This window comes from Mastomys coucha, unplaced genomic scaffold, assembly GCF_008632895.1.
Source record: "Mastomys coucha isolate ucsf_1 unplaced genomic scaffold, UCSF_Mcou_1 pScaffold6, whole genome shotgun sequence".
Taxonomy (NCBI): domain Eukaryota; kingdom Metazoa; phylum Chordata; class Mammalia; order Rodentia; family Muridae; genus Mastomys; species Mastomys coucha.
Genome location: NW_022196912.1, coordinates 130,796,181 through 130,814,773, shown reverse-complemented (window position 1 = coordinate 130,814,773; position 18,593 = coordinate 130,796,181). Strand labels below are relative to the sequence as shown.

Below are 18,593 nucleotides of genomic sequence, written 5' to 3'. Positions count from 1 at the left end.
AACCTCAGCTACGAAGCAAGTTCTAGGTCATAGTGACTAATACCAGACTCTGCCTGAAAACAAAGCAAAAATGACCAACCAGTTACACACACACACACACACACACATACACACACACACACACACGTATGTATATATATCCATGTCAAAACAGACACTGGTTTTTATACTTTTATTATTTTCTACCACCAAAAGAAAGGAAGAAAGGAAGGAAGGAGAGCAGGAAGGAAGGAAGGAAAAGGGAAAGAAAGAAAAGAAAGGAAAACAAAGATCTGTGACAGAGTTAGAGTTAGAACTGAACAATTAGCTTTATACTTTCTTTCATGACTTTTCATTACTGTAAAACGCATCATGGACTTCCACAGCTTCAGAATGATTGTTCTAACTCTAGAGAAGTTCCCTGGGATGTGTAGACTTTGTGTCTGGTTAATTTAAGTATATCTTTTTTTATTTGCAAGTTTTTTTATAGTAACGTTTTAATTAAAAAAATACTGGTTTTGTCAGGATTTAGTTGTGTTTTAGCCACTTTGAGATGATGAGGTATGCTGGCTGGCAGGTCATCCACTTATTTTTTTTCCACCCTTTTTTCTCTCTTTGGTAGTTTTCCCTAAGATACAATATACAGGTCAGGACACCTACTAGGAAGTTTGCCATTGACTGACACCAGCAGACCATACTATTATACTAAAAGTGACAGTTTATGTTTGTGGTGTTCACTTTTCTTATGGGTCACTGACACACTAACATGAATGGCTTTCTTCTGATACAAGTCTTAGAGTAATTCTCATTAACTCTCCCATGTATGAGCATGCACAGCTGAACATGACCTCAGATGTGATAAGTTGCTGACACAAAATTTTATGTGTTCTGTTATATCACATTAAATGATTGAGACAAGTCTTTGAGGCTCTTTTATTCTGTTTTCTTGTCCCTTAAATGGGGATTTGAATAATGCATAAAGTACATTATCCATGTGCAATTGTGATGAGTTTCATGTTTACTATGACAATTTAAAAAAGATAAACAAGAAACATAAGTAGAAATTTCTTCATCTAAGACTTACAATAGGCCAAAGGCAGGCAATGGTAAGTGTTCGCCGAGGTGATTAATGGCAAGATGCTTCTCTCTTTCCCTGCTTCTCTGTGCCCAGCACATGGCCAGTGGCCCTTATGGGTTCTGCCTCCCGCCCCACAAAGCTGCTACAGTCTATTGTCTACTCCTCTGAACACTTCCTTTTTGCTGAGGATATGCACTACAATTTCAAATTTATACATAAAGAAAAAACTAGGTATCTGAGATTTTCTCTTATTATAAAACATCTAGCTTTCCTGGCAAGTGGTCTGGCAAACTCCCATTTAAATATACTTATGGAACTGGGCTGGCCACGCCTAATTGCAAAATAGGCTAGAAAGCTAAGAGATGGAATTATTGCTGGCTCACTGAATCACAGTCTATAACATGAGGGGCTGGGCACATGGTCATCTTATTCAAAACTAGGTTCTCTTAGCACAAAAAAAAAAAGATCTGAAGAAGCAGGAGTCCACAGTGACCTGGCTTCTTATGACTGTATTAGACTATCTATTCTGCCCACACATACACACCCACTCCCTCCCCCACACACACCCAAACACATACTTCCCTGCCCCCCCACACACCCATATACATACTTCTGAAATAGTCTAACTCTCCAGCTCAGGCTAGCCTTACAGTGTAACTGAGACAGGCTTCTGATTCATGGTGATCCTCCTGCCTCAGCTTCCTAAATACTTGTATTTCAAGCATGAGCTACCACACCAACCTTATACTGCTTTCTAAAGTCCAATTTAAGCTTGCTACAACTTTAGTGCACCATGCTTCTGAAGCTCATGTTATAGTGTGAGTACAAGGTTGTCCTGTGTACACTCTCAGTCCCAGCAATCTTCTCTCGTACTTCTGGCAAAGCCTTTTAAGCTTTGGATTGGCCTTAGTTCCTCATGGCGACTCACAGTCAATTTATTGGAGAGTCTGTGGTACTGCTGTGGAAGTCGGTCTTATTGCTTCTCACCTTCCTTGCTGGTCCTCATTTCCAGCATCTCTCTGGAGTATGTCCCATGCTCCTCATTGCTCACTGAGGCCCGCTTCTCTCCTTACCGTTGAGAAGCAGCATAAAGGCTCAGCCAGCCCAATGCCACCACTTTGCCTGAGCTCTCTCTAGTAGCCAATCACCTTCCTCAAAGCACTCTCCGAAGACTTTAAGTGACTTGGCCCCTGGATGCCTCGATGTTTCTCCTGCTGCATTTCCATACCTTCCTTGGTTGTCCTCCGAGAGTCTACCTGTGGCTTTGGCCTTCTCCTCTTCAGGTCCTACATGGGTCGGTATTACAGGTGGCTGACTCCTCAATTCCTTGCCAAAAGCTCTATTCAGCATATGGCTCTCTCAGACCTTGGTGTGTCCGTGTATTCAGTTTGCCCTGTTCAAGCTCACACTCACACTCTCACACACTCACCAAGCTCTATATTGTTTCTTGCTTCCTCTGAACTATGCTTTCTCATAATATCTCACAGCACAGATATCCACATATGTCAAGGTACATTCTCACTTTCACTTTGGCAAGTTCATATATAAATTTAGTGTGTTTAAGTCATATCCACCCCAACTCCTTCCAGACTCTTCCCCCAACATCTTACCAACTTTGTCTTCAATTCTTCCTCTTCTTTTTGTTTTATTACACACTAAGTCCAGTTAGTACTGCCCAAATGTGCACGGGTGTAGGGACATTCACTGGATCACGAGCAGCCTACCATGGACCTATACAGATAAAGCACATAAAGAAAGCTCACTCTCCTACCCTCAGCATCTCTCATTTGCCAAAAGCTCCTCAGTGAGGGGTGGAACCTTGTGAGCCCCTCCTCCACAATTCTTGCTGAGTACTGACTGGCTTGATCTTGTTCAGGTCTTATACTAGCAATCATGGCTGCTGTGAGTTCATGAGTACAAGGATCCTGTCATATCCAGAAGATACTGTTGGGCCTGGATCCTCCCTGACTCTGACTGTACAGTCCTTCTACCCAATCTTCCCGATATTCCCAGATTCATGTGTGTGTGTGTGTGTGTGTGAGAGAGAGAGAGAGAGAGAGAGAGGGGGGGGGATGCATACATATATATAAACATAAACTTATTGACAATAGGAGCTTCATATATTTTAAACTACTTGATCCCAGGCAGGGACTAGTCATTAATAGATATTTTTGAATGAATGGGTTATTGGAGTTTCTTTTGCTTGAGAGAGTGAGTGAGAGAGAGAGAGAGAGAGAGAGAGAGAGAGAGAGAGAAAGAGAGAGAGAGAGAATTCTTTGAAGACTCTTCAGATTAGTTGAGGAAGTTCACTATTTCTAGTCCTTACAGCTACTTCCACTTAATATGGTAAGATTTAAGTAGTTGACATGTTTACCACTTGCAAGGTACATTAAAAAATATCATGTAATTAGACTGCTTCTTAGATACTTAAAGATTCTATCATGACAGAGGCAGGGTTTTCCCAGTATCTCTAATTCACAGGGAGAGTCTCAAAGCCTGGACTTATGCTAATTTAGACAATAAGAAGAGGGGTAAACTTGTAAGTTGTTAAGTAGGAAAAATATATTTTTGAAGGATTAATTGAACATGTCAGTTCTTTTCCTGTGAGGATAAATTCTTTCTGACTAGAACAGGAGACAGTTAACTTCTGAAAAGCATCAAGACTGATGATTTTCTCTGTATAGCATTGACCTGGAAGCTCAGCCATTCAGACTAATAAATCAGGCAATTTATATTTAATCATTAACTAACTCCTGAGCTGAACAGCTGTTCAAAATTAGAAATGGGTCACCCCAGCCAGGATGACATTACAGGCAATCTATAATGCATTAGAATAAAATTATAGTGATTTTTAACTGTCCGGAAATTTATTACAGGACAAGTTCCAACTCTTAAACCCTTGTTAGCCAGTGTCAGTAATGATTTATGCCGCAGGGGTGGTGGGATGAAATTATTGACGCTCTCAACAGCCAATAAGTCTGTGTTTAGTAAACCTTCAAGTCCAGAGGTGTTTTTGGAGAATGAGGTAGGTACCCTTTATTATCATTTACAAAACAACAACACAGATAGTGGGTGGATGAGCAGAGGCGAGGCGGGGACGTCCTGAACAAACCGGATGTATTGTCTGTGGCTGAGGAAGGAAAGTAATGAATTCTGAAGACTAATAGCTGGACTTCCTGTCTTAAACAGGGTAACTCGGATGGTAATAGAGACTGTTGACCAGCTCTGAGAACTGTCTGGGATGCTCTTGTGAGCTGCTCTGGGACACACCCACCCATGTTCTTATGGTTTTGTAGGAAGCTGAGATAATAGTTTTTGTGTCATCTGTCAGTTATGTTTCCTTGGCCTTTTTTTTCCCCCTGAAAGGAAGGAAGAGTCTTAGGATTCTCTTTCCTTATCCTATGAAATTTCTGATTATTTTGGCTCCTATTAATTTTTATGTCCTTAGAATATTATATTAATTTTCAACATCCCTCAAAAGGGAGTGAATTAGTAAACTGTCCTGCAGCTCAGGCAATCCATACATATTTATTGCAGTTTTATACAAATCCAATATTAAGGGCTCTACATACTTAACCTGTAAATCAGATTTCACCTGACCAGCCCACTAAATAGAAGGACTTCAACACACACTTTCTGAGTGTATTGTCACTGAAGCCAGCTAGGTCCTGATTCCCATCATTTAACATGGCTCAGAGCTCCCTCCACTGATTTAATGATTATACTAGAAAAATGGTCCAAATTTGGTTACTACTAGAATCACTCTTTAATTAACAGAATTCAAAATAAGTGGTTATTTAAGCTGTATGTTTTAATTAATTAACATGAATGATGTTTGGCAATTTTCTTTGTCTGGTCAGCCAATAGCCAATATATTAAGAAAAAAAAAAATGTTGGTTTAGGCAGTATAGTGCTGTTGACCAAAAAAAGAGGGCAAGAATGTAGACTAGCCAGGCTGACTTCAGGAATTCTAGCAGTTGAGCATGGCCTTACACAGCCATGGGGTATCAGCATTGGAGAGTTTGAAGTAGAAGCGTAGCCAATTGGAGGCCAGGCAGCATTGCATAGCGAGATATTTTTTTTAAACATACAGTCCTAACATTACCTACTTACAGCAGGGGTCTTAGCTCTAGTCTTCCATAGGGACAGGGAAGCAATTGATTGACCTGTTAAAAGGGCTCCCATCATGATTAAAGAGTTAGTACCACCAAGAAATCAAGATGTGAATGAGCTCATATCATGTGATGCTAAACTTGACTGAAGAGAGTGGGAGAACTGTGTGGTGATGATGGGTTTCAGACATGCAAAAGATTATAGCAGTTGCTCCACCCAGTTCCACTCTCTTTCCCTAGAGATGATGCAGGAGGCCGTAGCCCTGAACTGTGTTGTCAGGTAATTGCATTAAGCATTTGCAAGTTGACGCTCACCCTGTAATTACGTATGGGTAATTTTATCCTTCAGTCAGAGAAGATTCGATGGGGTCAGTCCATTAAGTCCTTTGAAACTCAAGAGAAGACACTGTGTGGAGATGTGCTGCTCACGGCAGCATTTGTGTCTTACATTGGGTCCTTCACAAGACAGTATCGTCAGGAACTGGTGGACCACAAGTGGATTCCGTTTCTTCAGCAGAAGGTGAGGCTCATCATTCGCTCTGTCAACATGAGGAAAGTGTTGCAAAGGAATCCCATCAGTGACCAGTGTATGTTTGCCAGGGTACCTAGTACCTCTGTAATGGCATCTCTAACATCTTGTTCTATTTGTCTCATTTAAATGATGATTTGTACCTGAGATGAAAAGAATATTGACTCGTGGTTAGAGGGTGCATTTTACAAGACAATAGGAAGCAAAGTCAGAGTGTTAGCTTATTGAACATCATGTAGCATTTTGTTTTCTTTCTAATATTGATATTTATTAAGAATTTTTCAAGATTACTTTCAAATTAAAGTGCAGCATTTTGTAAAGTGACATTTAAAAAGAAGCTTACCATGCATTTGGACCATGAAGTCCATAGATGACATAAAATCAAAGAGCTGAAATATTTGAAATTCTGTGGCTTAAGATCTCCCATGTGTGGTTGAAAAAACAGAGGAGCAAAAATTTTCAACAATTCCCACCACAAAGCAGGAAGTCAACCCACCTGCTGTCCAGACCACAGTCTTCTTGTGACACCACCCTTGTGATTGATGAAGTTGCCTTCCAGTCTTCTTATCCTTCACTAGCACGTCAAGACATCTTCAACCTTCTGTGTGTTAGTGTGCCAAGGCAACTGTATCTCAGGATTCACAGTAGCTTTTCTCACAACTACATATATGCCAAAGGAAAGTTGGTGATTTAAAGAAAATCAGTGTTTTCAGGGAAGCTCATCACTAGAGGTACATAATTCATCATTTTCATGGAAAAGTCCCATTGTAACTAAATTATTTCACACACCTATAAATGTCAAAACTTGCTTTAGATTGAAGACTTCTTATATGAGATTATGGGTGTTATTCTCTAAATTTCAAGGCTGATCTTTAAATATCATCAAGGATCTGACTAGGTATGAGTCAGTCTGCTGATTTTACCCAGTTCTTGGGTCACTCTGAGTTTCTAAAGTGGTCACTGTCTGTTTCTCCTCTTGTCTTTTTATCTTCTCCACCTTGTCTTCTCCATGCTTGACTCTCCTTGTGTTTCTCCAGGTCATCCTAGGACTACTGCAGACCGACAGGTACCCTCTTTAATGCTTCTCTCTACATTCACCATTAGTACAGAGGAATTCTCATTCTCCTAGAATGATGAGGAAATTCACTGCTAACATGAAAGCTATTGAGTATTGTCTTCCTGGTATAACTGCTCACTTGTGCTGAAGTATAAACTTATGTGCCAAATCAGTTTATGTTTTCTACACTAGAAACTTGCCTTTTCTATGTCAGTTTTAAAACTGGTCTTTAACTGCTAGTTTAAAGTCATTTGTGCTTCTAGAAAATTCCCTATCAGTTGGTTTTTATTTTTTTCCATTTAATTCAAATCCTAGGAGTCTATGAAAAAAATAAACTGTTTTGAAAAGATCGTAAGATTCTAAAATTAACTAACTTGTCCAAGTTGACCTCTTAAATATGTGACCAAAGCAAAATTACAATTTCCATGTAATATTCACGAACAAGTATTAATTTCCACAGAAGGCCTGTTTATCTATGAACCGAAGATTCTCCCCCAGGAAACCCCATGTGGTTTTTAGTCACCACAGCTCTGTACCCTTAATGATTTGTAAGTCACCATACTGAGTCAGACTTTAAATTGACCAGCTTCTACTGCTCATCCCTGGGCATAGCTAAACTAAAGGACACTACTCCATAGTTTGTGAGAAAAAAATGAGATTCTGCTAGGAGGAGAGAATCCTAGAACATACTGCATAAATATAACAAATGCTTGTCCTTGTGGAGCCAAACATGGGTATTTCTCAGCTGCTTTGCCACCCTTTCCTCCATATTCAGTTGCAGTGAGGTGGGAAATCATATCCTGGATGTGTGCAATGGCTGTGGCAGGGTGGCTGGAACAGAAGAATCTATAATAGGTCATCAATGCTACTGTTTAACTGAATTTTTTCTAGCAGTTTCTGTATTTCTCCTCAGTATATAGGAGCTCTGTGTGTCTGTGTGTATCTCTTGCCTTTCTTTGGATTGTCAATTTGCCTGGGGGATATCCTAGGCCATCTATTGGATTAGATGCAAACTAGTTATCAAATATGATTTGTGGAAATTATAAATCTGTAAACCAAGCATGTCATTTATTGATGACCTAGATATTGGTAAGGTAACTTTGGAAGAAACTCTTCTCAGAACATTGAGAATTAGTTGTCCTCAAATGTTCTCACAAATGCACATAAATTGAACAATACATATTATTTTAATATGTATTATTATTTACTATATATTTAATTTATATTACTATATAAGTTATATATAGATAGTCTAAATGAATGTATCAGTCATGGCTTATTTAGTGAATATACTCAATTTGATTCAAGTTAGAGAGCCAAGGAAAATTGTGTTTTCACTTGACTCAATGATTGTACAGTTTGATGAAGGATATGCTTTTAAGGACAGCTAAGATAATTTTAAAATAGAACCATAAGATACCCTTGCCTTTCAAGACATTAAACATATATCCTAAAACTATGGAATTACAACCAAGTCCTTCTGTAGGGGATGCAGAAAGCTAGAATAGACTAGTGCTCAAAAGCATGCAAGGATAAGAAGAGTTATTTGACATCTGCTGTTTGACATGGCAACACGACAGCTTAGAAACACAGTTAATTTATCCCTGATCGTTGTTTAGGCTCACATATGCCGCCTTCTGTGTGAATCCTTAGAGGGCCAACCTCTCCTGCACACTCCTGGTCACTCTAGACAAGCTTTTATCCCAACATCTACCTATCAGAGTTTGTGTACAGTGCTAAGGTTTGCCGTTTTCCTTGAGTTTGGCTGTTGGCAGCACTCCACAGACTTAACTGTGCCTCCTGACATCTATGCTTTCTTCACTTGGTTGGAAAACACCCCCTCTCTGATTTTACTCTGCTGGTCAGTTCTTGGGCTTCATTGACTCTCCCAGTCCCACCCCCACATTCCAAGCTGTTAATACTGACATCCAGGACTCCCACCTGCAAACACTTCTGTTTCCACTCACACCATCTTTATCTTTTATCCAGGTAATGGCTTTACATGCCATCCTTATGTTGCTAACCTTCCAATGTGTGCCTCCAACCCAGCTATATGGCCCCTGTACTTGAATGTCTGAACGTTGCCTCAGATGCAGTAGTATGATCTCCTGACTTGCCCTTAGAACCCCCTCCACTTGGCTTTTCCTGTGTTTATTGGCAACTCCCTGCTGTCACCTCCATGTTCCCTTTCATATCACATCTACACCCAGTCCATTCAGGAAGCTGTATATACTGAGAGTCAAGTGTTTTCTGACACTTCTGGTACTACCATACTGGTCCAAGGCATCATGTTCTCTTAGATTATTATAAGAATCCACAAACACTTTTCTGTCTGTCCCTTAAAGTGCCTCTGAATATAACACCCTGTCTGAGATTTCAAAAATGAATGTCTATTTTCTTCTTAAATCCCTTGAATAATTCTCCATTGCACTCAGAACAAAATCCAAACATTCTACAAAAGCTTCAGACTTTTACAGGTTATTGATTGTTTCCCTGGATCTTACTCTGATTTCCTTCCTCTTCTGCTCTTGTCTTGCCATCCACTTCATATATGTTCCAAGTAGTTCGACCTCTGGCCTTTGCACTGCCTTCCTTCTCTGCCTAGGATTATCTTCTTTGAGGACATTCTGCATCTCCCAGCCATCAACTCCTCTTTCAATAAAGCTTATCCAACATTAGATATGATGGAAACCCCATCTCCCAGCATGCCTCTCTCCTTTAGTGCAACCCTTGCTTGCTTGCTTGCTTGTTTGTTTTGCAGTGCTAGGAAGAAAACCCAGAAACACAGGTAGTTTAAGAGTCTGAATGTTAGAAGTTAAAGAGAAATGTAGATGAATTGATGCATCATTCTGTCATTTTGATATGGAGGTGTGTGTGATGTGTACCCCATAATTCTGTCATATAGATGACATTACACAGAGGAGTGGAGGTGAGTGACAGGACTTTCAAGGGGCACATGTTCTAATCCCCCATTTCCCATCAGGAACAGTAGATTGAACTTTATGTTGGCATAGGAGGTCCCCAAGGGAACCAAAGTCTTTATTTATCATGACTATTGTCATCGTAACGAAGCTTGCCTCAAGGTCTAAGCATGACTTGAGAAGACAGGGATACTGAGTCCAGTCAGGCACAAAGTTCTGAGGCAGATAGCCAGAAGTATAGGAAGCAGGGAGTTCATGGGACTGGCAGAAGAAAATTAAAGTATAAGAGGCATATTTTAAGCTAGCTAGAAACCCGAGTTTAGCTGAAGGTAGATAAAATATAGTAAGATAAATACACAATTATAATTATGACTGAATAACCCTACTCATGAATATATGCCCCAAAGAAATAAAAGCAGAGATTCCAACATATGTTTGCATGCTCAAATACCTAGAAACATTGCTAATAACAAATAAAGAGGTGGAAGAAATCCAGGGACAGGTGAACAGATTTTTTTTTATGTTGCATAGACATAGAATAGACTATTAGTCAACATAAAACAGGAAATCTGCAGCATGGATAAATATAGCAGACATATTTCTGACTTAAATGATGCAGGAATAAGAACAAACCCTGTATGAATTTACTTGTGTGAGACAGAGAAGTTAGATTCATAATGACAGACACAGAAGTAGTAGATGCTGGGGCTGGGGTGGAGGGAATGGAGGATGTTCTGAATAGATATTAGATTCAGTTTGGGAGGATAAGAAAGATCTGTAGATGGAGGTGGGTGATATGATACTATGAGTACTTATTGATACTGGACTATGGATATTTAAAAAGCAATATTTATGTTGTGTATAATTTACCATAAGAAAGAAAACCCATGGTAAGGTAACAGCCTAGATGTTCTAAGGCTATAAGGTATATAAAGAGGGAAGAGAGGTACAAAATCAGAGAATTGGATTTGAAATGTCAAGCGAGTTGTAAAATAATTTCATGTTTTCTAAGATCAAGAGCAGTAACTGCAGTCCTACACTAAAGATGGTGCTATCACCCATGGAGAGAGATGAGTACCTAAAGAGGAAGATACATATGATCTTGTTCTGACATGCCTCCCCAGGATACTAGGATGGACAGAGAGTAGGTTCCTTCTATGCATTCAGGTACTTGAGAGTTAACAGCAAAACTTGGGAAGCCAAGAGCAAGCAAAGGGAAGTAATCATTAAGGTGAAATGACACAGGTAGGACTGTACAGCTGGACCATGTCAGCCTCTGAGCTAATGTTTTAGCTAAGGATAGAGGGGTGGTAGTCAGGCTGACCTCCAGAGAAGAATGAGCATCCTTTCTCATTCCCCTTTTTCAGTGATGGGAGCACTCAGAATACGAAGTCTCTCCATTTCAGAAAACCCTTAAGTGAAGTTTGCTCCTGGGCCATGCTTCTCTGGCACACATTCATGGTGAATAGAGCTACAAAGAAGAAAAACTGTCTAAATGTATTAATGTCAGTTGGAGCTGCCTTTGGGCTAAAGAGATGAAACCTGTTGAGAGATTTGTTTATGATCCCATTGACTATAATAGACAGCCTAGGTTTGAGAGTTGCTGGGCTTGGGGAAGGCAGGTTTGCACCAAAACAAGAGGATGGGAGAGCAAGGCTAAGATTCTAAAGAAAACATGGGAAAGACTGTCAGAAAAATTGCCGAAAGTAGCAATAGGTTCCAAGGCCCAGGATGAGGAGCGCAAGGCTTTATCCCTGAAAGGTAACCTAATCTTGTCCATTTTGGTGACAGTGACATGGTTTCAGCAAACGGCACAGACTTGATTAGCCCACTCCAGAAAGGGAGGCAAGGTGGATGAAGTTAATAAAATAGTTCCTGAATTCACAGCTGACAAGATTTGAAAGGTCTGTGTTCAGTCAGTTTCACAATACAAGTTGCATTTGGCTTTGAGAAGTCTGCAGAGAATTCATGTGTTGCCTGACTTCATTTTCTCTTAGCTTCGGGCTCATTTTCTTGTCTACCACAATCAACCCTTCTCCTCTGCCATGCTGCTAGCTGATGCCATTCAACTTTGATTTCAAAGGTTTCCATCCCAATAGCAGAAGGGCTGGACTTGATTGCCATGCTGACAGACGATGCTACAATTGCCACCTGGAATAACGAAGGGCTACCCAGCGACAGGATGTCAACTGAAAATGCCACCATTCTAACTCACTGCGAGCGCTGGCCCCTGATGATCGATCCCCAGCAACAGGGAATTAAGTGGATCAAGAATAAGTACGGGCCTGACCTGAAAGTCACACACTTAGGCCAGAAAGGGTATGTGGGTGTTACCTGCTGGGAAGTGGGTCTGATCTGGATAAAGCCTTGACCTTTTTACAGCATCACAGTTTGATCCCACTTGTCGATTTGCTAGCTCATGTTTCCTATAAGGTATTTCTGTTGAAAGGCACTCATGTTAGGCAGCATCCAATTAGTTAAAGGGAAAAAAATATTGTATCTGAGACTGAAAATGCATTAATTCCCTGGGCTAAGAATGGAAATGTGATGTGTTCCTTCTCTAGAGTGCTGGGTATGTGGTAACATAAGAATCATGCCTGTAGGCTAATGATAATTACAGTCACAGCTCTGAATGTATTCTTTGCCTAGGGATAATGCTAACATGCTTGTGGGTTCCCTTACTGGATGCCTAATCTCCTAGACTAGCTTTATTGGTCATTTTTGGAAGCTGAGTCTACTTAGGTACCATGTCACTGTGACTCATAACAGTGAGGTCTCAGCACCTGGGTGCTGTGAGCTCTGGTTAGCTTTGATTCAGTGTTGAATGGATTCTTTTGGACCTCCTGCCTTGAGTCTTCTCCTGTCTTTTCCTATGTAGTGAACTCCAGAGTTTCTGCAGCTTTGAGACACAGACCTTGCCAATCTCGAACATTATTTTGGTTAGGGAGAGATTGTTTTTGGAAAGCAGACATGAAATAAGTAACAGTTTACCACTTTGTAGCACTTAAAGGTATAGAAGCTGAGGGCTGTGAAGATAGCTGTGTACTGGCTGGTTTTGTGTGTCAAATTGACACAGGCTGGAGTTATTACAGAGAAGAGAGCTTCACTTGGGGAAGTGTCTCCATGAGATCCAGCTGTGGGGGATTTTCTCAATTAGTGATCAAGGGGGTAGGGCCCCTTGTGGGTGGTGCCATCCCTGGGCTGGAAATCTTGGGTTCTATAAGAGAGCAGGCTGAGCAAGCCAGGAAAAGAAAGCCAGCAAGGAACATCTCCCCATGGCCTCTGCATCAGCTCCTGCTTCCTGACCTGCTTGAGTTCCAGTCCTGACTTCCCTTGTGATAAACAGCAATGTGGAAGTAAGCTAAATAAACCCTTTCCTTCCCCACTTGCTCCTTGGTCATGATGTTTGTGCAGAAATAGAAACCCTGACGTAGACAAGCTGTCAGTAGTGTTTGCCCTGAAAGCATGAGGACTTGAGTTCAGTCTCCAGCAAAAGAGAGATAAGGATTGAAATCCCAGCACTGGGAAGATGGGTCAAGTGCATCTTTGGAGCTGCTGGCCAGCAGCAAGTGCAGTCACAGACAACAAGACAGATAGCTCCTGAGAAACAGTACCAAAAGTTGGCCTTTGGCCTACACACACACACACACACACACACACACACACACACACACACACACACGAATGTGTGCCAAAGCCATGCACAACAATGCCAAATCAGATCCCAAGGAGTGCAACACAAAAGATAAGAAAGACAAAGAGGAAGATATGAGTCTAGATTAAATTATTCACTGTCCTTCCCCAAGTTGGAATTCATAGTTGTGTGATTCCATAGTGGTGGTTGTGATTTGTCACGCCCTTCCCTGCCCCACCTCACTAATAAAGTCCTTTCTTGTACCTGCAAATAAATAAATAAATAAATAAATAAATAAATAAATAAAAATTTAGTTATCCATTTTATGTATATGAGTGCTCTAATTACATATACGTCTGTATGACAGAACAGGACATCAGACAGAAGAGGGCATCAGATCCCATTACAGATGGTTGTGAGCCAGTGTGCAGTTGCTGGGAATTGAACTCAGGACCTCTGGAATATCAGCCAGAACTCTTAACCGCTGAGCAATCTCTCCAGCCTTAGGTTCATTTATTCTAAATGGGCAAATGGAGTAAATATATATATATAATTATATATATATATATATATATATATATATATATATATATAATACTTAGAGCCTTTGTAGTTATTTCAAACACTGATTGTTACCAGAAGCAATTAGTTTATATTGGACTATAAAATTTCTCTCAAAATGTGACCCCTAATTTCTGGTGTAATCCTGAGAGGGGTCCAAGTCCTCTTTTATAAAAGCTTCCTTTATACTGTGCTATAAAGTTTCCTGTAAGTTTGTTTAAAATAGCTACATAAAATACAGTTTAATTATGATAATTTTGAACATTTTTCTATGCTTCTTTACATTGTCTTGCTTACTATCTGGATTCTGACTACACTTTCAGGTTTTTAAACACCATTGAGGCAGCCCTGGCCTTCGGTGATGTCATCTTAATTGAGAACATCAAGGAGACAGTGGATGCAGTCCTGGGTCCTCTGCTTGGCAGGAACACCAGTAAGAAAGGAAAGTGCGTATTATGTTGTTTCTTAAAGCTATTCCTCTGCCAAGTGAATTGCTGCTAGCTCTGCTTCTTGGCCTCATACACAGACACCATTCACTGGCATCTATTTGATGACATTTCTGAACTCCATTCCATGACACCTGTACCCTGCAGCCAAGGCAACCTCAGATAACCGGAACTCACCCCTCATTCCTCTTGGCAAGCTTCCCCTGCCCCCACCGTGTATTTACTTCCTGCATCATAGACTGAGAATATACTGTCATCTGAGAATAGTCCAGCATGCTCAGTTCATACAGCTTATTCTAACCTCAGCATCTTGCAGAACACTCCGTCTGTCTGTCCTTTCTACACTTCACTTGTTAGTTAGTATGTTATGTTTTTTAAGATTTATTTTATTTACTTTATGTGTATGAGTACACTTTAGCTGTACAGATGGCCATGAGCTAGCATGTGTGTGGCTGCTGGGAACTGAACTCAGGACCTCTGCCAGCCCTGCTCACTCCAGTGTAATTCACTATAGCTGTCTTCAGACGCACCAGAAGAGGGCATCTGATCTCATTACGGGTGGTTGTGACCCACCTTGTGGTTGCTGGGATCTGAAATCAGGACCTTCAGAAGAGCAGTCAGTGCTCTTACCCACTGAGCTATCTCGCTAGTCCAGTATGTTCTTAAAATAGACTTTAAATGGCCATTTTTTATCAACATATAGTAGTATAATAGCATCTAAATACCATATAATAGCATAAGGTAATATAATAGCATCTAAAAACGTCATGTGCCAACTTTTAATATATACATATTACTCTCTCTGTGTCTCTCTGTGTCTCTGTCTCTGTCTCTCTCTATGTCTTTCTCTCCCTCTCTCTCTCTCTTTCTCTCTCTCCTTCTGTCTCTGTCTCTGTCTCTCTCTCAAAAGAGAGTTTATCTCCATATCCCTGAAACCACACCCACACACCCAGTGATAAGTTACCAAGAGGGGACTGTACACTGCCCCTTTCCCAGTCATAGGTGTAACTGTCCAAATAGCTTCATTCCCCTTGGGATGTTACATGGCCGAACATCCTCCTAGGGGCATCAAAACCACTTCAGGTGAGTCATTCTGTCACCTTTCTAAGCCAGTTGGAAGCAGGAGTCACATCTTTAATCAAGCCTGCCTGGGCTGATTAAAGAGACTAGGCTGCTTTAGTCAAGACGTCATCTTTGAGGATGGGAACATGGTGGTGCAAGCATAGGGTCTGAGTTTATATTCTACATAAAGCTGAGTGTGGTGGCACTTGTCTATGCCAGACATCCTACTATGAGGTGGGAGGTGGAGGAAAGAGGATTCATAGACTCTCAAAGGCAGGCTAGCCTGCTGTGTACAGTAAAGAATAATACTGTGCCTTGTCTCAAACAAGGTGGAAGGTAAGGATGGGCACCTGCCTCTAGCCTCCACATAGGCACCATGACACAGTTATGGACAGTTCCTCACTCACATGCACACACATGCATGTGTACAGATGAACACATAAATCATTCCTAAACTGACTTCATCGAATAATTTTTTTTTTCATTTTTTCTTGTTTTTCTTCACTGAGGTAAAACGTCCTCAAACTCATTCTTCTTTGTCTGTCCCTCTATCTCTGAAGTGTCTGTCTCCTTTTGTGCTGCTGAATTTCTCCTGAAAGTGGAAGTGGGCAGATGTAAGGGTGACTAACTCTTAGTCTCCAGTCAATTACTATGGTATTTATTATACAGCTTCTCAAGTAAATCAATTTAGAGTGACTGACAACTTATAATTGTTTAATAAACCAAAATTTACCCAGACATGCATTTAGAAAATCTAATAAGCCACCTGACAAACTGTAACTCCTAACACAAATATAATTGCAGCTTTGTATGATGTGTTAAAAGTACAGTGTAGAATCTGGGATGCGCCAAACTGAAATCCTTGTCATTAAGACGCTGGTTCTATTATGAAGACCTAAAATTTTTGTCAGTAAAATATGTATTCTCCGAGCTTTAACATCAACTTGCAACAGTCTAATTTATGTATAAAAAATGTGATGGTTCTCCATCATATATGAGATTCTGTGATCTGAAATTGCTCGTCACTGATAAGTTTAAGGCATGATGTCTCCTGAAGCTGGGTGCAGTAGTGGCATCTGGAAGATCCAGAGGCTGGAGTTTAAACACAAGACATGCAGGGATCATTAAATTTCTTCACAATGCCAGACCAGAACAATCCAGATCCACAAGATAGCTCAGGAGCTAAAGGCACCTGTCACCAAGGCTGACAAACTGAGTTCCATCCCTACCACCCACGTGGTAGATGGAGATAAACCAACTCCTGCAAATTGTCCCCTTATTTCCACACATACACCTTGGCATTCACATGTACATACATGTACACATGTACTGTAAATAATAAATGGCAACTAAAAACATTTTTAAACCAAAATAACATTTAATCAGTATATATCTCTTGTGATGCCCTATATCATTTTAGCATTTTAAGATTGATTTACTTATCATACACACACACACACATACACACACACACACACACACACACACACACACACACACACACGTGAATGTTCTGACTTCATATACACCAGAAGAGGGCATCAGATCCCATTACAAATGGATGTGAGCCACCATGTGGTTGCTGGGAATTGAACTCGGGACCTCTAGAAAAGCAGTCAGTGTTCTTCACCACTGAGCCATCTCTCCACCCCCTCATTTTACCATTTTGAACCAAGAAAATTTAATGTGCTCCATAAGAATGTAACAGATGAAGACTGGAGAACTGGCTCAGCACTGAGAGCACTGGCAACAGTTCCAGAGGACCTGAATTTGGTCCCAGCACTCGCATCAGGCGGTTTACAGCCACCTATTACTCCAGTTCCAGCTTTAACAATCCTCGCTCCTCAGCATGTGTGTGAGAACCACTCGCTTCAGGGGAATATTAACTCTGCATCTCCAGTCTTGTCTGCTTCATTCATACGTGCAGAAGGTTTTAATGTTTCTTCGGAGATTAGAGTGTGGGTGGCCCCTGTGTATATCCTTTCGGTACAGAATGAACCCCTAGCTACTGCTGTATATCAGGACACAGCAGGGGACTGCAGACTCAGTGTGATGAAGTGCCCTGCTCACAAGAACATGTCAGAACATGTCCTTGGGTGAAAGCCAACTCAGAAACATTATAAATTGCTGCGTAGACTAATCTCTTGCTCCCACAGTGGAGATGTGAAGAGATTTTATGGGGAAAGTTACAGCTGATTGCATTGATAGTTAGTGAAGGTCTCAAAACATGAGGAGATGTTTATCAGATGGGCAGGCAGAGACAGGAGTCCTAGACAGAGAGCCCTAATACCAAATATCAAAACACTCAAACCATCCAGTAGTTCTAGACCACAGCAAATAGAATCCAGTGGGTGGGGAGTCTGTGTGGGCTATGTGAGGAAGGCAGTGTGCACAAGAGAGGTGAGCCTAGAGAGGTGGGCAGGACCCCCAGCATAAGCTTTCATGGTTGTACAACTAGTTAGCTTATCCCTGTAGGCATATTATTCTTCCCTCAACCCCAAACACAGCCAGGGGCCATTCCCTGTCAATGGGCAACAGCAACTGTCACCAGACCTTCCTGGAAATCTTTGAGAAGCCTGAGCAAAGCAAGTGGTAAGTGATGACAATTTTTAAGTACACAGTGGGGATTGCATTTCTGAAGCTACCCTGTTGTCACAGTGACAGCAAGTTTGAGAAGGAGAGAGGAAGAGAAGGGGGGGGGGAGAGGGAGAGGAAGTTAATATCAGCCATGATTATAAATTGGGCATTACTGGTGAGATAAAAGGACAGATCAAAAGTTATTTCCAGTCTTCTGCCAAGTACATAGTTGTATGATTTACAAATAGAGGTGTTGTGGGAATACATGTGTGGAAAGAGATAATGACTTCTCTTAGCAGACATTGAAAGATAGAGGTTGTTTTTAAACATTTATTCCCCGAAGAGAAGTAGCAGTTGACTATGTGAATGTGGCACTTAATCAGATTTTGGCTAACTGGTAAACAGAATAGCCACATGGAGAAGTAGTTCAGCTTCCAGGGAAACTATATCCAGTAAAAGGAGCAGAGAGTACCTTTTCATCATATGAGAAAAGTGGGGAACAATAAAACCTTGCTAGGTCTTCTTGGATGTTATTTGGCACAAACAGTCCCATATGGAGAGACTTAGCTTCTACGCTCTCCATTTTCTTTCACCTCCTATCTCTCCCTCCATACTTGCTTTCTTCCTTTCCTTCTTT

The 18,593-nt window shown here is 40.9% G+C and overlaps 1 protein-coding gene across 13 annotated transcripts in view; it reads left to right on the top strand.

The window, feature by feature from the left end:
* The window catches only part of Dnah11 (dynein axonemal heavy chain 11), a 328,931-nt gene that overhangs the window by 239,404 nt on the left and 70,934 nt on the right, over window positions 1-18,593 (top strand). For 11 of the 13 annotated variants that reach the window (XM_031357847.1, XM_031357834.1, XM_031357836.1 and 8 more), the window contains 3 exons: window positions 5,519-5,689; window positions 11,760-11,995; window positions 14,195-14,317. In XM_031357847.1, the coding sequence (XP_031213707.1) occupies window positions 5,519-5,689; window positions 11,760-11,995; window positions 14,195-14,317 (530 nt within the window). Of the gene's footprint in view, window positions 1-5,518; window positions 5,690-11,506; window positions 11,581-11,673; window positions 11,996-14,194; window positions 14,318-18,593 lie in introns of those variants that run through there. The other 2 variants (XM_031357846.1, XM_031357835.1) reach the window with 2 other exon arrangements.